General features: G+C 35.8%; 1 protein-coding gene across 1 annotated transcript in view; it reads left to right on the top strand.

The window, feature by feature from the left end:
• Nucleotides 1-18,793, top strand: part of LOC132113883 (collagen alpha-1(XXIII) chain-like) — a 138,268-nt gene that overhangs the window by 96,025 nt on the left and 23,450 nt on the right. Inside the window, exons 3-9 of the mRNA XM_059521919.1 lie at nt 4,286-4,330; nt 6,789-6,796; nt 6,968-6,994; nt 14,718-14,744; nt 15,196-15,222; nt 16,725-16,751; nt 17,411-17,437. Coding sequence (XP_059377902.1) covers nt 4,286-4,330; nt 6,789-6,796; nt 6,968-6,994; nt 14,718-14,744; nt 15,196-15,222; nt 16,725-16,751; nt 17,411-17,437 — 188 coding nt within the window. The remainder of the gene's footprint in view (nt 1-4,285; nt 4,331-6,788; nt 6,797-6,967; nt 6,995-14,717; nt 14,745-15,195; nt 15,223-16,724; nt 16,752-17,410; nt 17,438-18,793) is intronic.

The raw sequence follows: 18,793 nt of genomic DNA, 5'->3' as shown, positions 1-18,793 counted from the left end.
GGCTCTTGATGCCTTGACCCCAGCCTCAGTCCATTCCTTGTTCCTTGTGAAGTTCAGACAGCTTTTATGTCAATGAATGTTTGTGGCTTACCATCCTTGTGAAGGGTGTCAATGATTGTCTTCTGGACAACTGGGGGAAGTCATGGCCTAGTGGTTAGAGAGTTTGACTCCTAACTGTAGGGTTGTGGGTTTGAATCTCAGGCCGGCAATACCATGACTTAGGCTCTCTTGAGCAAGGCATTGAACCCCCAACTGCTCCCCGGGCACAGCAGCATAAATGGCTGCCCACTGCTCCAGGTGTGTGTTCACAGTGTGTGTGTGTGAGTTCACTGCTCTGTGTGTGTGCACTTTGGATGGGATTTAATTCACAAATTCTGAGTATGGGTCACCATACTTGGCTGAATGTCACGTCACTTTCACTTTGTCACGATCAGATCTTCCTCATGATTGTTTAGTCTAGTGAACCAAACTGAGAGACCATTTTGAAGGCTCATTAAACCTTTGCAGGTGTTTGAGTTCATTAGCTGATTGTCATGTCACCATATTCTAATTTGTTGAGTTGTGAATTGGTGGGTTTTTGTTAAATGTGAGCCAAATCATCACAATTAAAAGAACCAAAGTCTTAAACTACGTCAGTCTGTGTGCACTGAATTTATTAAATACACGAGTTTCACAATTTGAGTTGAATTACTGAAATAAATGAACATTTCCACGACGTTCTAATTTATTGAAATGCACTTTTATATACTGTACATACTGTAATTTGAAATATTACATGTAATTGTCACATTGCAAGACTGCTTAAGTAAATAACAAAAAAGTTACATTTATTTTAGTTAATTTTAATAATTTTATTGTATTTTTGTCATTTTTTTATATATATTTTTTAAATATATCTATATAATTTTCAAATAATAATTAAAATAATAAAATAATAAAATAAAATAATAAAAATACAAATGTTTTTATTTTATAAAACTTTTTTAAACTTTTGGACTTCTTGCTTTACAACATTAAGGAAACATTTAAAAGTGCAAAATAATAAAATGAAACATTGCCTTATTTTTTTTTTTAAACTTTACAATGAGGTTAATGGTAATTAACTGCATTACTTAACATAAACTAAAAATGAAAATACTTTTAAAGCATTTATTAATCTTATTTAATGCAAATTTTAGTACAGTATTAAAATCAAAATATTTATATTTAATGGATCTGAGTTAACAAGAACAATGAACATTTGTATTTTGATTAACTAATGTTAACAAAGATTAATGAATACTGTAACAAAGGCATTGCTCATTGTAATTTAATGCATAACTAATGTTAACTAATTGGGTCTTAATGTAAAGTGTTAGCATTTTTATTTATTAGTTTTAGTTTTTTCTATAGCTATGCAGAGAAACTGGTTCAAGTTCAATTTATTTTTTTGTTGAGTAACCAGTTTTGGATAATTGATAATGTTAATAATGTTAATAATAGAATAATATGTGAACTTCTTGTTAGACAGATTAAGTAAAAATTTCCTGGGACAAAGGGTTGTCACAGTGTTACCCCCACACATTCTGGTATGAATTTAATTTCCTTTCCATTTTTAGACTTTAATTTTGTCAGCAAGGGATATTGGAGAGGAAAACACAGCTGTGGTTTAGGAACTGAGAAGATTGAATTCTGTGATTTCACTGTTGACGCTTATTGCGAACAGTTGTTGCGCCCAACAGAAAGCCGGAGAAAAGCAATGTTTTCATTAGTTTAAGACAAAATGGCACAGTAGCTAAATCAAGCCTATGCGAGACTATAAGAACCAGACCTTTCTGAGCTGATAAGGATCGGAATTTGAGTGGTTAGATCGTCAAAGCTGAGAAAAACGATACACTTCAATTATCCGATTTCTTAATGTTAACATAACGGGACAGCTATAGGGGAGAGCATAGGAGACATTTAAGACCCCGGAGACCTCAATTGCATCCAGATTCAAGTTTTTAATCTCGCAGTTGTTTCTGTTATGATAATTGTCCATGAGACAGTTCATCAAATGCTGACAGATAAAAAGCATGAGAGGCCCCTTTCATCATTGTCTTCAGCACTGAGCCATCAGCCTCAGTTCCTCATGGTGTTTATGGCCTCTGTTGGTGAAGAACATAGTTACACTTGTATTTATAGCCATTGTAGTTTGGTCTTTTGTAACCTGAAAGTGTGTAGTGTAGTAAGACACAATAGCTCAAAGATGATGTCACAACTCACTATTTTCACTATGTTGACGTCATTACAATAGGGGAAGTTGAGCCGAAAGCCATATATGATATAGAACAGACCACACGAGAGTAAGAGAGAGCAATAGAAAGAGAATGTTAGAAGCTAGGTTTGTAGAAAGCAACTTCCAGTACACTTGTTACAGTGACCTTTAACCTCTGGAAAGGCATGTTACAGGTTTTATACAAGTTTATACAGTTTCTAATTTAAGCATCAATAAGATCCTGGCGTTTACGTTGGATAATAACTTCAACAAGTTCCTCAGTCTGTGAAAACAAACAATAATTGTGTGTATGCTTATGTATTTACAGCTGAAGTCAACAGTGCTCTCCGTCCTGGAGGGAATTTGAAGCAGTAATGTGAAGCACATTTTTGTTACAACATTTAGGCGAAGTGTGTAATTTCAGCGGGAATAAATGAACTTGTAAGACTGCTTGTTTTCAAAAAGGTTTTGTTGCTTTGTTCATCAGGATACTGGAACAAACAGAAGTTAAGACGTAGAAGTTAAAACGTACATTATTAAAACGTTTGAGGTTGATACGATTTTTTTAACTTTTTAGAAAAAAGTTTCAGCAAGATTTTGCATTTATTATAGATAGAAAAATTGTGGGGAAACACCTGGTCAAGTGCGTAGTTTTCTGAATAGATTTTAATTGCATTCCAACTATAAACTAAGTTTTAGCTTGTTTTTACAAACTTACATACAGTACATGTAGAATGTATTTGTTGTGTTAATCGACAACATGTCACAGACTTTAAAGGAATAGTTCCCCAAAAAGATGAATTTGGAATTTGCTGAAAATGTACTCACCCTCAGGCAATGCATGAATGACTGTAGATGAGTTTGTTTCTTCACCAGAACAGATCTGCATTACATCACTTGCACACCAGTGGATCCTCTCCAGTGAATGGGTGCTGTCAGAAAGAGAGTCCAAGCAGCTGATAAAAACAACATAAAAATCTACAAATAATCCACACAATTCCAGTCCATCATTTCTTACAAGCACTCAGCTTTCACTTCACAAGATGTTAACTGATGGACTGGTGTCGTATGGATTACTTGTGGATTATTTTGATGCTTTTAACAGCTGTTCTGCTCATTCTGATGGCACCCATTCACTACAAAGGGATCCATGATGTTGAATTTCTCCAATTCTGTTCCGATGAAGAAGCAAATTCATCCTCAGTTTGGATGGCCTGAGGGTGAATAAATTTTCAGCAAATTTTCATTTTTGGACGAACTGTTCCATTAAGTTGAATTGAACCTTGAACAATCCTGTAAGGATGCCGAATTCTTTAGATTTAGTAAAGTGAACCGCACCGTGGAAGTGAAACCATGAGACCCTTTCTTGACAATCTTTCTAATAGGGGTTGAATCAGTAGGGGTTGATTAACCTGGAACAATAACAATAATGCCAACAAGAAAAGTGTGTCTGCGACACAAGCTCGTTAGCATCCCCCTCTCCTGCCTCACTCAGGTATGGTTTCTATTTCACAGTACCTAAAGAAGAGAGGAGGGAAAGAGCTTGATGGAAGTGATTTAGTGCCCGGGGGACAGAGAGAAGGAGGGGGTTAATCGGTTAACCAGAGGAACAGAGAGGACAGGGGCCTGGCAACCATCAGGGAGGTATTCCCTCAGATGCTTTGTTCTGACTTTCATATTCATGAACAGGAGTGATGCGAGGTGCACAGATATAAACACTTCATTTGCATATGTCTGTGGGCAGTGGATTTGCACCTAATCCAGATCATTTTAAAATGAAATTGTCCTGGTTTCTGCATCACAGATGTAGTGCTGGTTTCACACCTCTTTCTACTGCCTAGGTCAAATTACTGTGTAAGCTTGGCTCATATGGACTTCTGTTAGCATGAATCTCATAAAAACTGCCACGGCATGTCTAGGTCATACACCCCCCCCCCCCCCCCCCCCCAAAAAAAAAACATACCTGGGATAAAGTTGCTTAATTGTTATGAAAATAATGAAAACAGAATTGTTTTATGTAAGACATTTACACATCTCTCCTGACTTCAGGTCCCCCGGGGAAACGTGGTCGGATGGGCAGAACAGGCGACCCTGGTGAGTGCAATCTCTTCATTTCTCTTCCTCATGCCTGATCTAGCACTTTTCTGTAAACATTGTTACTAGTGTGACTAATTCATAAACATTCGATGTGACTGGGAGGAAGTCCTCGTTGAATGTGGTTTTGATTCACCGTAGACCCTCAGATGATTCAGAGGTATTAAACTCAGACTGATGATGACGGCCATACAAATTAAGATGGTGTTGTATTTCTATGTAAGCTGTGCGGTGGACACATATGGCTCTCAAGGGCACAGACTGAGAGAGGTTTTAATGCAGCGTTCCCATACAACTGGCATTTGGACAGAATGACAATTCTTTGCATCTGTTTTTCAAACTTGTTCCAGCCCTGCTGCCCTGGGAGAGGAACTTCAAACATTGGCAGAACACTTTATTTACATAGTGGGTCATTTTGTCACTAAGTCTGCTAGATGTGGTTCTGTTTAGCTGTGCCTGCTTGTTGTAGTTTGGGTCGTGAAGTGGGCAGGAAGAGTCGAATGTTGAGACAACACCATTGCACAACAGTCTGTTTGTTTCTCTAGTGCGAGGGAGAAAATTTGATTGGAAAGCTGGAAGATATTTAGCAGACTAATCAGCGCAAACATAAGGCAGGTCGTATGCGTCCATGATAATTCAAAAGTTAAAAGCGCTCGTTTAATTAGAACCCTCGTCAATTAAATGATTAATCTTTTTACTAAACAATTTTGATAACCGTAAAACACATTCACATTATTTTTCTCTTTCAACATCTTACTTTTAAATGCTTTCCAAATGGTGGGGCCATTTCGTTTACAATGGTCAGAACTTGACTGTGCTGAGTGAACGTTATCTTTTAAACTCTGCCAGCATCTAGATGCGAGTAAATGTCTCATAAAACTTTCTGCCTCGTAAAACCTCAACACATCTTTTAAACCTCTTTTTCTCCTCTGAGGGTCATAACACTTACAAACATTTCAGAAAAAAAGGTTTAGAGGTTTACCTTTTTGTTAAAAAAGTGGAAGTGTAATTTTGTGTTATTATTGAAGTTAAACTGAAAGTTAAAAGACATTTGGATTCTTTTAAATGTCTCTTTGTTGTTCTTTTATTTTTCAGGATCCCCAGTAAGTACCCTGTCCTCACGCTTCACACTGCATGTTGCAGATATGGGCTCTGTATTGTGGTAAGGCAGATAAAACATTTAAAGGGTGAGACATACAGTAAAACCTGAGAAACGGCCATCAAGTTCTGGAATCTTTTTTTTTTTTTTTTGAGAATATTTGCACCAGTTTATCTGACATTAAATGGTTAGTTCATCCAAAAATGAAAATTATGTAATTAATAACTCACCCTCATGTCGTTCCAAACCCGTAAGACCTCAGTTCATCTTCTGAACACAATTTAAGATATTTTACATTTAGTCGGAGAGCTCTCAGTCCCTCCATTGAAACTGTGTACGGTATACTGTCCATGTCCAGAAAGGTAAGAAAAACATCATCAAAGTAGTCCATGTGACATCAGAGGGTCAATTAGAATTTGTTGAAGCATCAAAAATTTATTTTGATCCAAAAATAACAAAAATTACGACTTTATTCAGCATTGTCTTCTCTTCCGGTTTTGTTGTGAGTGCGTTCACGACGCTGCTGACATACGACGCTGCTGACATGTTTTCTGGTCCGCGCAATAACAAAGATAACACGTCAGCAGTGTCATACGTCAGTGTTGTGAACGGTGTTGTGTTATTTTTGGACCAACATTTTTTTTCGATGGTTCAAAGAATTCTAACTGACCCTCTGATGTCACATGGACTACTTTGATGATGTTTTTATTACCTTTCTGGACATGGACAGTATACCGTACATACAGTTTCAATGGAGGGTCAGAAAGCTCTCGGACTAAATCTAAAATATTTTAAACTGTGTTCTGAAGATGGACGGAGGTCTTACGGGTTTGGAACGACATGAGGGTGAGTTATTAATGACATAATTTTCATTTTTGGGTGAACTAACCCTTTACATTTCTAGAACCTTCAAATAATAATAAAAAATAATTGCATGCTAGAATTAGCATTCTTCTGAGATTCCAGAATAAAGCTTAAATAATAAAGATCTGAAATATTCACTTTAGAGCAGCCACAAGCTTAAAGCTGTAGGAGATCTGGTGCTTCTGATATTAAAGTTTTAGAATATTCAAACCAACATTAAAGTTCTGGCATCCAACAAAAGTGTAACACAGAGTAAGAACAAGTTGCAAACTGTCTGTCACCTGCTTTAGATTTAGGTTAAAACCAAGCTGTCAACAGTTTGTTGCAAATAGATATAAGGCTTCTAATCCATATTTTTAACAGGCTGTCATGAAGATTTCATTGATCTGTTTAATGCTTGCAGATGTCAAATTATGTGACAGCTTTCAACATTTTAACAGTTTAGGTTGGTTTGCTAACTTTCACGTTTAGTTTGTGGTCTTCTGTAGAGCAGAGGTCCACCGGTTTATTTACTCAGAAGTCTATTGCAATGTTATGAAACCCTAAAACACTTTTCATTTATAATCCTGCAAAGTGCAATGATGTTACATTGGGATTTACTGTATAATCTTTTTTTTATTTTCATCTACTGTAGGTCCTTATTTCTGCATTATATCTAATTTTTCTTTGCACAGGGCACACCTGGGCGAGACGGTTACCCGGTAAATGTCCTTTAAATGATCTAGTTTCTTCTTGGGTCTTAATCTCCATTTTATGGAGGTCTTTTTCTAATTGCTTCACCTCCAGTTGACTTGCTGTTCATCTGTGTTTTTTTTTTCATTTCTGTCTCACTAAATATCTGTGCAGTTCCCCAGCTAACAGAGAATGTCCACATAATAAAAAAATAACTAAACCATAGAACATTTTAGCAAATTGTTCTTGAAGCATATTTTTGTTCGCAGCGTGATAGAATATTTTTAAGAGGAACACGAATTAAACCGCTTATGCAGGGAGAGAAGTGCTGGTAATAGAGTCTAAGGTAAGCACTAAAAAGTTTCAAACACTCTTCATCATCGACACCATCGTCTCTGATGAAGATTGAACCTCTTTTGCTGCTATTTCAGCAACATGGCCCACAATGAAGCTGAGTTTCCTGGAATGAGTGAAAGCGCTCCTGGGCTCAATTACGCTGGAATGGTGTTTCTCTGTTGAAACCACTATAGATTCATCCCTTTGGCTTAATGTGTGTCCAGGACAGCAGGCCAGAAACACTTAGGACTTTTAGTTTATAATTTAGTGGTTTCTTGAACTCTGAAATGGAAAGCACTAGGAAAGCAGCCGGGCATAGACAAAACATCACATGTGAACTTTGACATATGGGCAGAGGTGCCCTGATCTCTTAAAGTACATCACACATCTGATGATTGTTTTCTGATAACTCGACTTTGATTAGAGTAGTTTGTTTGTGTTCAAAATAAAAAGAAAAGACATTTGCTTGGTAAACTGTGAGTCATGATAATTGCATTTTGTATTTCATTTATAAAACAAGCCCAGTCAAACAATCAATAGTCTTTTTCAGCACCTCTGTTTATGTAGATACAGACATGAGATCAATTCTTGGGGTCCAAACAGATTTCCTACAGAACTAGATCATTGTTTTGATTGTATGATCTACTGTAGAAGTGGTCTGGTGGCCTCTAGTGGCTGTGAGTGGAACTGCGGACAGCAGAATGATAAGCAGCAGGCTGTTCTGGAACATGTCAAGGTGAACCTGGGGTCAGATTGTGGTTAGTCACAAAGCGAATGAGGCTTTGTACCATGTTTTGTCTGGATCTTAATTGTGGACCCCATGGTTTGGTTAGTTTGGCTCCAGATATCAAGAGATGTTTAGTTAACAAGCCTTACTCACTTCACGGCGTGAAGTATGAGTTCAATAAGAGTATATTTGTCTGGGAGTTCTGAGTAAGCCTTACTGTGGCTCTTTAGCCAGTTATACTGCAGATATTATTTATTACATTACCACTTCCTGTTCCTGTACCCATTATGTCTACTATCGTCGAAGTAAATCAGTGATGTCTGTACTGATATGCTGTGGTGTATCTGCTGTAAGATCAGCCTCTAGATAGTAGTCTATGCCAGGCTGGGTCAATCATGCCCAGCAAATTAGTATCAGAGGTACACTCATGGTTTTCCCAGATTTGTACGTCTGCTGGGAAAAGTCTGTGGTTAATTATAGACAGGTGTGTGTGTGTGTGTGTGAGACATACACACACTCATTCTTGAGACCAAAAAAGTCTTGGTCATATTTCACTATAAAATCATGAAAAGTTGTTTTTTAAAATTGTTTATTATGTATATATGTAAACATACGCATACATTTTTTTGCAAAAATAAATACAGGAATAAAATCTCATGCTCATTGCTGTAGTAAAGTAATAAAAGTCCTGTTCAGATAAATGAACTGTTCATTTAAATACACTAAAATCATAAATTAACTTTAATTATTTATTTCAATAATGGGAATGCTATATTTGCATAAATAAATTAAATGTATGTTTTTTATTTCTTTATAGTAAAATAGCTAATATAATAATTAAATTTATGCTGTTCAAATACATTAATAATTAATTAATTCATCCATTATTATTGTTGTTATTAAAGTCTATTTAATGACAGTTTCATAAACATAAATGATTTAAATTACATTTCATTCATTTATTCAGTGCAATAATGGAAATGCTATATTTTCCATAAAAAAAATCATTTGTATATGTAAATAATTTGTGAAATGTTGAAATGTGACCTGGAAATTGCATTATCTGAGATTATTTATTTATTTAGTATTTATTGCAATGGTAGAAATTTGATATTTTTAATAAAAAAAATTAAATGTATTTTTATATAGTTTTAAATTATATAAATGTAAATATAGCACATTCAAATTATATGTATCTTTTAACTGAGGTTAACTCCTATACAATAAAGAATTTAGACAGACTCAAAAAATAAATAAATAAATAAATAAAAACACCTGAAGCTGGCACTCTGTTTGGCCTCATTGGGCTCAATAGTAGAACACCTCACTATGTGTGAGTAGATCAGATTTCCTAAACTGGAGCATGTCCATTAGCATCTGCCAAGCCTCTGTAGTATCTGGAACAGAGCAACAGGTGCGTGTGTGAACTCGCCCCAAAATCCACATCCTTTATGGTGTACAACGCAATCTCAGAATGCTTTCGGCCAGCAAGTGTGAAACATACACTAGTGATTTCACTCCATTCACCAGCAATAGCTATCTTTTAAACAATCCCCTTTACTCCCTCATAACATGATTTTTCTTATCCTGTAAACTAGTTTGACAAACAGTTTGTGTTAATTTGCGTCATATGGCTAGGATTATTAATGACAAAAAGCAGATGATTTTAAGTAAATATAACTGACATTGTTAGACTAATGCTTATATACATTTGATGGAATCCAGGTAGATCCAGGTTAATTCTGTTCTGTAAGTGCACTGGGTTAATGTTACTCACATGTGTGAACCCAACATGTGTCTAGATGATTTGCAATTGTTCTTATCAGGTGGTGGCCACATGCTGTCAAGCTCATTTGATGCCATGATTTGATTAGCAGTATCGTAAACAGACTGTATTACATGCAGACGCTGCTGAGAGCGGCTCTCATGAGACTGTTGTTTAGGTTCTCTCATAAATAATCCCTTTGGATATGAGCATGTGATGGATAGGGTGACTCTTTTTTCTGAACATGTCCTGGCCAGGATTTCTGAACTTCCTAAAATGTCCTGGTTATGCTTGTTTTATTGTTTTCATACTTGCTGAAGGACTGAAATGTAGTCTGAACAGTATATATAACTGACCAGTCATGAAATGCAAGAAGGTGGCATTAACAGAAATTATGTAACATCAATGTACTAAAAATAGAGAAATTTTTCCTTTGCGTTGCTGAAAATGTCAAAATGATCTCATTCACACAGATCTGCGAAAACGACTAAAAATGCTGTATTATGCATGCCAGGCCAGTAGTTGGCGATGTCACATTGTAAAGAAATACTACACATCTGCGCACATACATAGACTGAACACATAATGTGCATGACATCACTGTTTTCACAAATTTGCAGTTTACATGGAGATGATAGCAGTAGCCATAGTTTTCAAAAACGTTCACTTTGAAACCCGTTTTAAAAATTTAGCATTTTCAGGCCACCAAAATGTCTAGTATAACAGTTCTTGTTTACAGAATAACAGAGCAGAAATATGCCATATGAAGGCTTTCTATGAATATTCTTGACATGGTAATGTTTCATTTTGAAATCCAGGAATATCTTTCTTGGCAGCCCGGTGGGAGTGAAATGGATGTCAAATATCCCAAAGTATTTCCATGTACTTGAAGTATAAAGCAGTCCAATAAACGATATTCCCTTCAGAGAAGAAAGGAGAACAGAGAGACGTGGAGACTTTATGGACATTGGATCCAGATGAGGGGTTGTCTCGTCTCGCAGAGCCACACAGGGATGAGATTGGTTCAGTGTCGCTGTCTGTGATACGTGGCTCTCGATCTCTCTCTTGCGCACCGAACACAGCGCGCGAGTAACCAGCTGCTCTGTTCAGCTTTTCCGCGTCTTGTGTTTGGATGCTTTAATGTTTAAATCGACAAGCGGTAAGGCTTAAAAACACGTGAAAAAGATAAGCTTTCTTGACGATGAGCAGCAGTGGCCCGTCAACTGTCCTGAGCATCTTTTTAGGCTGGCCTCAGCCAGTCGGTTATATAAAATATCAAGGTGAAAGTCATCATAGCTCGCGTAGTATAGACCCAGCTCCCAACCCAACTTTGAGAATAGATTAACGGCGATATTTTTTTTATCGCCCGATAAGAGTCTCACGTTAACGCAGCACATTAACGGCGATAACGGCCCACCACTAATATATATATATATATATATATATATATATATATATATATATATATATATATATATATATATATATATACATATATATATACATATATATATATATTACATATTTTGCCTGCTATCACAAATTATATTACATTTCAAGTGGTTAAATTATTTCTCTGTTACGAAATAACCCCTAACCCCAAAATGTAGGTTTATGGGGTTTGTGATTACATTTTTTGCAACAGTTTGCAAGTGGGATAAGAAAAATCTTTTATCAAATTTAATTTGATATATATTCTCTAAAAACAAGTCTTAATGTCTTGTGCATTATTCTTCAAGTAAATCAATTTTGATATTTTTACTGGAAAAGTAGCAGTGCATTTAAGGGCTTAAAAACAGATATTGGCAATGAAAGATGGGTCGTTTCTACACTGTCCAACCCAAACACAATCTCTTAAGTAGGTGAAGGCAGTCAAAACCTGTGAAAGATTCTTTTGATTAAAACATCTAAGTCTTGATTTGACTCAAAGGGCCTATCGATACAATCCCTCCAGATTTCCCACAAAGCACCATTGAGCCCACCACGAAGTCCAGTTTTAGCAGGAATGCTTTTGTTGGCCTGAACTCAAAGCGTTTCGATTACCCTGTGATGAATTTACGATTTATAGCAAAGTTGAAAAACTTAACACTGGCAAAGGGCAGCAGACAAAAAAAATCATTATTTCATTTTCTCGAGCCTTTACTGGTAATCTGAATCCTCTTTCTCAGTTCTTTGCACTTTGTGGTTAAATATATGTGGTAAATCTGTGCTACTCTGGAATGTTTTCCCGCTGTTCCTCCTCGGAATTCAGCGGTGCACCCAACAAAATAAAATATCCAGGATTAATCTTCTTATAATTGTTTTCTAAGAGGTTTTTTCTTGGAGGTTTCGTACTTAGTTTGGCCAGTCAGTGTGTTGCATGAGAGAAATGAAAAGCAGATTTAGGAATAACGGATGGATTTAACTTTTTCATGGTTACCTTCACTCTTCAGGGGGTCATAAATTGAGTTGTGTTAGTTCATGTGTGGCATCCATATGGAACTTGAGTGCGTGGCAGATAGTAGGACGTTTGGAAATTTGAAGGATACATTCTTGGATCATAATATGAGTGATGTTTGTTCATGAAAATTCAAGAGTGGCTTATTTTTTGGTAATTTTTCTGAGATTTTTGAGAAAGAAAACCTTTAGTCCCCCAATCATTTTGATGGATTATTCAATTACAAATGTAAGAGTCTTTGGCCCTGAGGGTCAACAGATTGAGACCCAGCAATAGTGACCAGTGGGAAGACCGATCTCCTCCTCACAATGATGAACTGAAAGGGTCTCAGACCCTGAGTACTATGGTCATAAATCAGAGTTAAATGTCTTAGCTGATTCATTCGTTTCTCTTTCAGGAAGTCCGCTGGCATTGACCTGTGCACATGGTGTCTGCTCAGCATGAGGAGACACTGCAGAGAGCAAGCCATGTAAATGCTCCCAGATGTATGAGTAGAGCTTCCAGCACGTCCTCAAAACAAATGTCCTGTCCTTAACATACCTCTGGGAATGCTTAAAATCAGGGATTGTTTATTGTCCAAAATGGACTCGTACATCTTTTGTCTGTTTATTCAAAGGTAGAAGCTTAGCGTTCGTTATTTTAGCCCAGGATGTTCTCTTACTTTTGGGTACAGACACTTTGTTGAAGTTTGAAGGGCCTGTCTTGGACCTTGTGTTCCATTCATACTGACGCAATCATTTGGTGAACTCCGGCCTGCAAATTCATATAGTTTTCTGAATGCCACTTATTTTGAATTCCTTTCAAAGAATGGCATGAAGGAAAAACAGTACAGTTTCTGATCAGTTTAAGTTTAAAATACAAGCTTTAAAAATAAAAGCTACTTTGAAAAAAATGGGTTTAGGATTTACTCTGAAAGAATTTTGAATCATAATTTTATAGTTACTAAGAATATTAAGCAACATGTGAAATTTTGAAGTATATAGACTGAAATTTTTTTTTCTTGTCAAATGTACTGCAGTAACCTGTGTTTAATTTTAGTGCACGTGAAGTTGTGAAATGGAGTAGAATTTTTTTTAACACTTTGAATTACTTAATTATTAGCGCTGTTATTTGCTAATATATACATCACTGTCACCGTACAGTAGCTCATGCTTACTGTTAGTTCTTAGCAAACTTCTAACCCAAAATATTAAAACTTTATTTGTTTTCTGTGATTCCACATCATTGTGTGCACTAGCAGCAAATAATGAGTGTCTGAGTGACTAGAGACCTGGTCAACCTATATTTTTTAGGCTTACACATGGCTCTGCACCAATCAGATTGAGAGGGAGAGGTAGATTTAAAATTCAGTGTCTTGGGTTTTAGAGATAGAGAGGATGTTGTAGTTGTTTCAGGCTGGGCTGCACAGTTTTCCTATCTGCATAGTTTCTCAATCTTTCCTAATTTCTACTTTCTTTTTCCTCCCTGCAGTAAAAGTAGTAGTCCAATTTGAGTCCAATTTGACTCTACACTCTCTACATTCCACCCTAACACACACACATAAAAAAGTGGGGATAAACTGAGGATGCATATTTGATGTGGGATTGTCACAAGCTTTTGAGACAACTAAAAAAGGGCCAGAAATTGTATTGATATATGTTTCAAAGTTCAAAAGTCTCTGGCATTTTGATGACCTCCCACAATTCTTTCAAAAGTATGTGATTTATCTGACACTGCTACTTTTAGAATAAGTCTAGGTGCTTCATGAAACTTTTAAATCAGACTTCTCACCTCTGACCTTCAGAACAAAAATAAATCCTGTAAGTTCTCCTTTTACACAACTACTATGAGTGGTTATACTGGACACTGTGTTGCTCCCGTGACAAGCTTTCTACAAAATAAAAGTAATGATAATAAATGATAATAACTTATTTTATACTGCCAGTTTGGCACATCCTTTCTATTTTTGACAACTGTACAATTTTTAATTTCCTGGTCTGACTAAAACTGATTCTTAAACAACATAAATGGACTGTGATGAATTTTATTTGTTAAATATTGAATATTGAAATGACTTAATATTGAAATGACTTATGCCAATTATTTATTAGATTGTCTTTTATTTATAGCCATGTGTATAATGTACATATCTGATCAGTATAACTGATAAAACACATGGAAAGGCAGAGGCTACTATAGTGCCAAACTATTTTTTAAGATCATTGATTATCCTTGCATTAGAATCTTTACTAAGTCTGTAAGACTAATCTTAAATTTTGGTGGCAATAACAAGTCAAAAAGAAACTGGTCTGACTTCAGTCCTCACCTTAAAAATGGAGGAATGACATCATGGCCTACCATTTAATTCTGTTTCTCTCCTGATCTTTATCTTTTGATTTACCTCACATACTTCCCTTCAGAGTTTATCTGCACTTTCCCTTTTTATGACCAGCTGTCTGTGGACTCCTGGGGTTTAATCGTCTGTTTTTCTCTTTTTCCACTGTTCAGGGTCCACTCGGTCTGGATGGCAAACCTGTGAGTATTCCAGAGCTTTAAAGATATAAGATGAGAATGTGTGTGTGTGTGCGTGTTTGTATGTGTGTTTGTTAAAAGGTACACAACTGTAACTGATAAGATACCCTTTTAAAAGATGCTAATATGTACATATTTTCCTTTAAGGCACTAATGTGTACCATTTAGGGGTAAACAAGGTGCAAAGATGTGTCTTTTAGCTGTTGTTCCACCCCAGTGACAAAATCTGCCATATAAATCTGTCTTTATGTTGAGTTTTCGAAACTGTGAATATAAATGATGCCTAAATTGTGTAACTTTTCTAAGCAATCAGAAATATGATGTTTGACTAGCAGATGTTAAAATGACAGACTTACATTGACTTACATGACTTACACTTGAACCATAATTAGAGACCACAGTGTCATAGAGTCATTTTGACTAGAAATTTAATAATTGATTTGTTTATTTGCAGGGTATCCCTGGACCTAAAGGAAGCCAGGTACATGCAATTTCATATTTCTACTGTGCTGTGAAGGTTATTGTCTGATATTGTAGACAAGAAAGTGCTACATCATTCAGTAGGTTCATGGAAGTTTAATTACAGTATAAACACAAATCTGCAAGCTGTTCACTCATACTGTGTGTACAATTATGGCATCAGGGTGATTAAACCCCTTATTTAAGTTTTCATGTCATCTATCACCTCTGATATAGGGTCACACACTACAAAGTGTCTTTTACCTTGTATGTCTATCATCCGCAAAACAGATGGAAATAATGGATTATACAACAAAAGGAGCAAATTCATCATTGTTAGCTTGTGCTGTTGCAGGAAGGCAGTCGATTATGAACCCTGTCGCACTCTTTAGTGCTCTGTAAGACTAATCTTAAATTTTGGTGGCAATAACAAGATTGTATGTTGAAAGCCCATTTGTCCAATGTAACGTAAACCACTTCTTCTGGAAAGCAGACCACCTCAAAACGCCATTCTTCTGTGGCTTCCTGTGAAAGACAGTTGTTTTGTTTTGACTCGAATGAAAGAAAGTCTAAGGTGGTCATAAAGTAGGTCTTATTCAGGCTGAAAATGTTGTGACGCATATAACGTGACGTGCATCTTAGAATATAGATTTAATTCACATGTGACACAGATGTTGTTTAGATGACAGTGTGAATAGCAAGAATCATTTTAATTTCAGCCTTTGCCACTTTTGGAATGTGACTTCAGTGTTAACAGTAATTAATTTCACATTTCACATTTTATTCCACCCAAACACACACTAATTAATTAATGTATTTATTTATTTAGCCACTTTTTAGATGCATAAACTAAAACAGTTTACAGTTAAAAGTGCTACTGATAAAAAAAAAAATCTGAGTATTTTTTTTTACAGCACTCAGGTTCTTTACATCATTAGAATTCTCCCCTTTTTTCACCTCCTCATTCTCATAATTATTTAACATGCACTTTGCATCAGCTTCACTAGCATTGCCTCTATTTTTCAAAGCAACGCGTTTTACACATGTAGATAAGTTTCGAAGCTTCGTCAGTTTAGACCAGTGTCTCAAATGGGTCACAGTGAGAAGATCATGTGAACAAGCTCATAATAATTACAGATTTGTGCAGAAAACTTCCTTATCATTTCCACTCACATACTTTCACTCAAACCAGTTTCTTTATGTTCAGTCAGTTGTACTTTCATCATATTCCCAGACTCTTGACCATGTTATTTGCAAATGACTTTTAAGATCAAAGATTCCAGCTATATCTAGTGCAGATGTGAGGTGCAGCCTGTACTTTCAGTTGGGAAAAAGATGACTTAGAAAATACTTTGAAGATGAGATACATGTGAAAGTTAGAGGATACTGAGATGCTAAAGACTCTTAGTGACTGACTTATGGTTCACATGGTATGTTTCTGAACTATGCCTTAGACTTTTGTCATGTTAGCTTTCCATTTTGGACAATTTTTCTAATCATCACACCCACCTCATTTATTTCCAGGGGTTGCCAGGACCAAAAGGAGATAAGGTACATTTAGCATCTTTTTTTTTTTTGTCAATAATGTACGGCACACTCTCACTCACGTACACAGGATGCTTCGTTCAGCAAACAGATGTTTTCCAATTTCTAAAACAACTCACAAATTTCATTTGCATTGGCTTTTGTCTTCAAACACATGTTTTAGAGGGGATGTAAACCGTGGCAGGCATGAAATTAGAGAAACAAGAAACCTGTGGTAAATGAAGACTGTCTTGAAGTCTTTTCCTGATTGCAGTGAAAAAAAATAAAAATAAAAATTGCACAACAAAACAAAAACATGGAGCCTCAGGATGCTTTTTCTCCCAGATCAGAGTTCCTCATTTATAGTAATTAGTAAATTAGAGTCTTTACACTGATTTCATTAATATGCTCTCTTGTTATAAGATAAAGGTTAAATTATGACTGAAGCTGATTAAATAAGTTAATTAATCTGGTTAGTGGGTCAGGAAGCAGTGGAATATAAGTAATATTTCATACATCTCACTTCCAACAACATTTTCACTTTCGGTGTGGACAGACAAATGGCAATCAACTACATAAGCACCTTTGCAATCATCCACACACAGTCAAGAACCGCTCAAATTCTCTTTAGAATAGCAAGAAGTTCACATGTTGCTAAATGTATTTCTTGTCTTTTTGTGTTGTAGGGTGATCAAGGAGACACCGGGCCAAGGGTTAGTACATGCATACTTCTGTCACTTTGAATAAATTTATATATTAATACTTTCCTTTACAGTCAGAGGAACAGAATGTCAAATGTGGCTCAGAATAATGAGGGCGATACCTGACTAGATATTAATCACATTTATGAAGAAACATCATAAATCAGAATTGAAGGGCAGAACTGTGTGTGTCAGAGGGCTAAATGCATTCAGCATTCACTCTTTCTATTATTGTCTTGATCTTTATTTATTATTTTTCTCACACACATTCAAAGAAGTGGTAATACATGAATGTGCAGATATGCGTGTGCATTTAACCCCCGCATGCGGCAGAAGTGGCCCTAGTCCAAACATAGGGTTATTTGGTCAATATTTGGTTATTTTGAAACTATTGTCATTAAATAATGAAGTCTTCATTTCGCCTAGTGTGTTCTGAAAATTACCACTATTTTTGTCAATTTACCATCATTTGTGTCAACTTTCATTTTTTAATACACTGTAAAATAAGTATTTATTTAAATTAAGCACTATACTTTATATAAATAAAAATTATATATATATATATATATATATATATATATATATATATATTAATATATATATATATGCACACACACACACACACACACACACATACATTCAAAAACAGTCATATTATATAATCTTACTTTATTGAAATGACTTGAACAGTGCTCTGATACATATCCTGCTCCTCTTATATGTTTAAAAAAACAATGATGTGAGTTATCTATTTTGATTCACCAAGGAGTGTGCTGTGTGTGTATCCATATACAGTATGTGTGCTGATTGCATGTTTCAGAGCACAAAAATGAAAAATGTCTACAGACCAGCTAAATCCTAACAAACCTCCCTGTGGGGAAGCTCTCAAAAACAAAATATACAAAGCAAATGATGTCTTTATTTTTCTTCTAAAAATGCCACAAGTTTTATTTTAGGGTTGGGGTTAGTCTGCTGAAAATATAATTAGAGTAATTTATATAATGTAAGAACAATAGAAGTCTATGGGCAGCTTAGTTAGCAGAGCGTGTGTGTAGTGCCGAGTAAAGCAGCAGTGTGGGAAACCTCAAGCATCCCTCGGGTCACCACATCCCTGCTAACTCAACCCTCATGCTCACGCTGGCATCCACATGCTGTGTCACTTTTACTTTCTCTCTGTTTTGCTCTTTTTTTCTCTTTCTCTGTTGCAAGGCTTTAGTTCTCAGATTTTTTCAAGCTAATTTTGAGTATCTTTTTAACTTTGAATTTTCAACTTTCAATTTTGTTCAATTTCAAAAGTTTAAAGAAAGTAAAAAGTGACATCCTTCCTTTCATGGACAGCACAACCTTATTTTAAATCTTTTGCGGCAG

Source organism: Carassius carassius, chromosome 33 (assembly GCF_963082965.1).
Source record: "Carassius carassius chromosome 33, fCarCar2.1, whole genome shotgun sequence".
Lineage (NCBI taxonomy): Eukaryota > Metazoa > Chordata > Actinopteri > Cypriniformes > Cyprinidae > Carassius > Carassius carassius.
The sequence above is the reverse complement of the archived record's forward strand: the minus strand, read 5'-3'. Positions and strand labels throughout refer to the sequence as shown.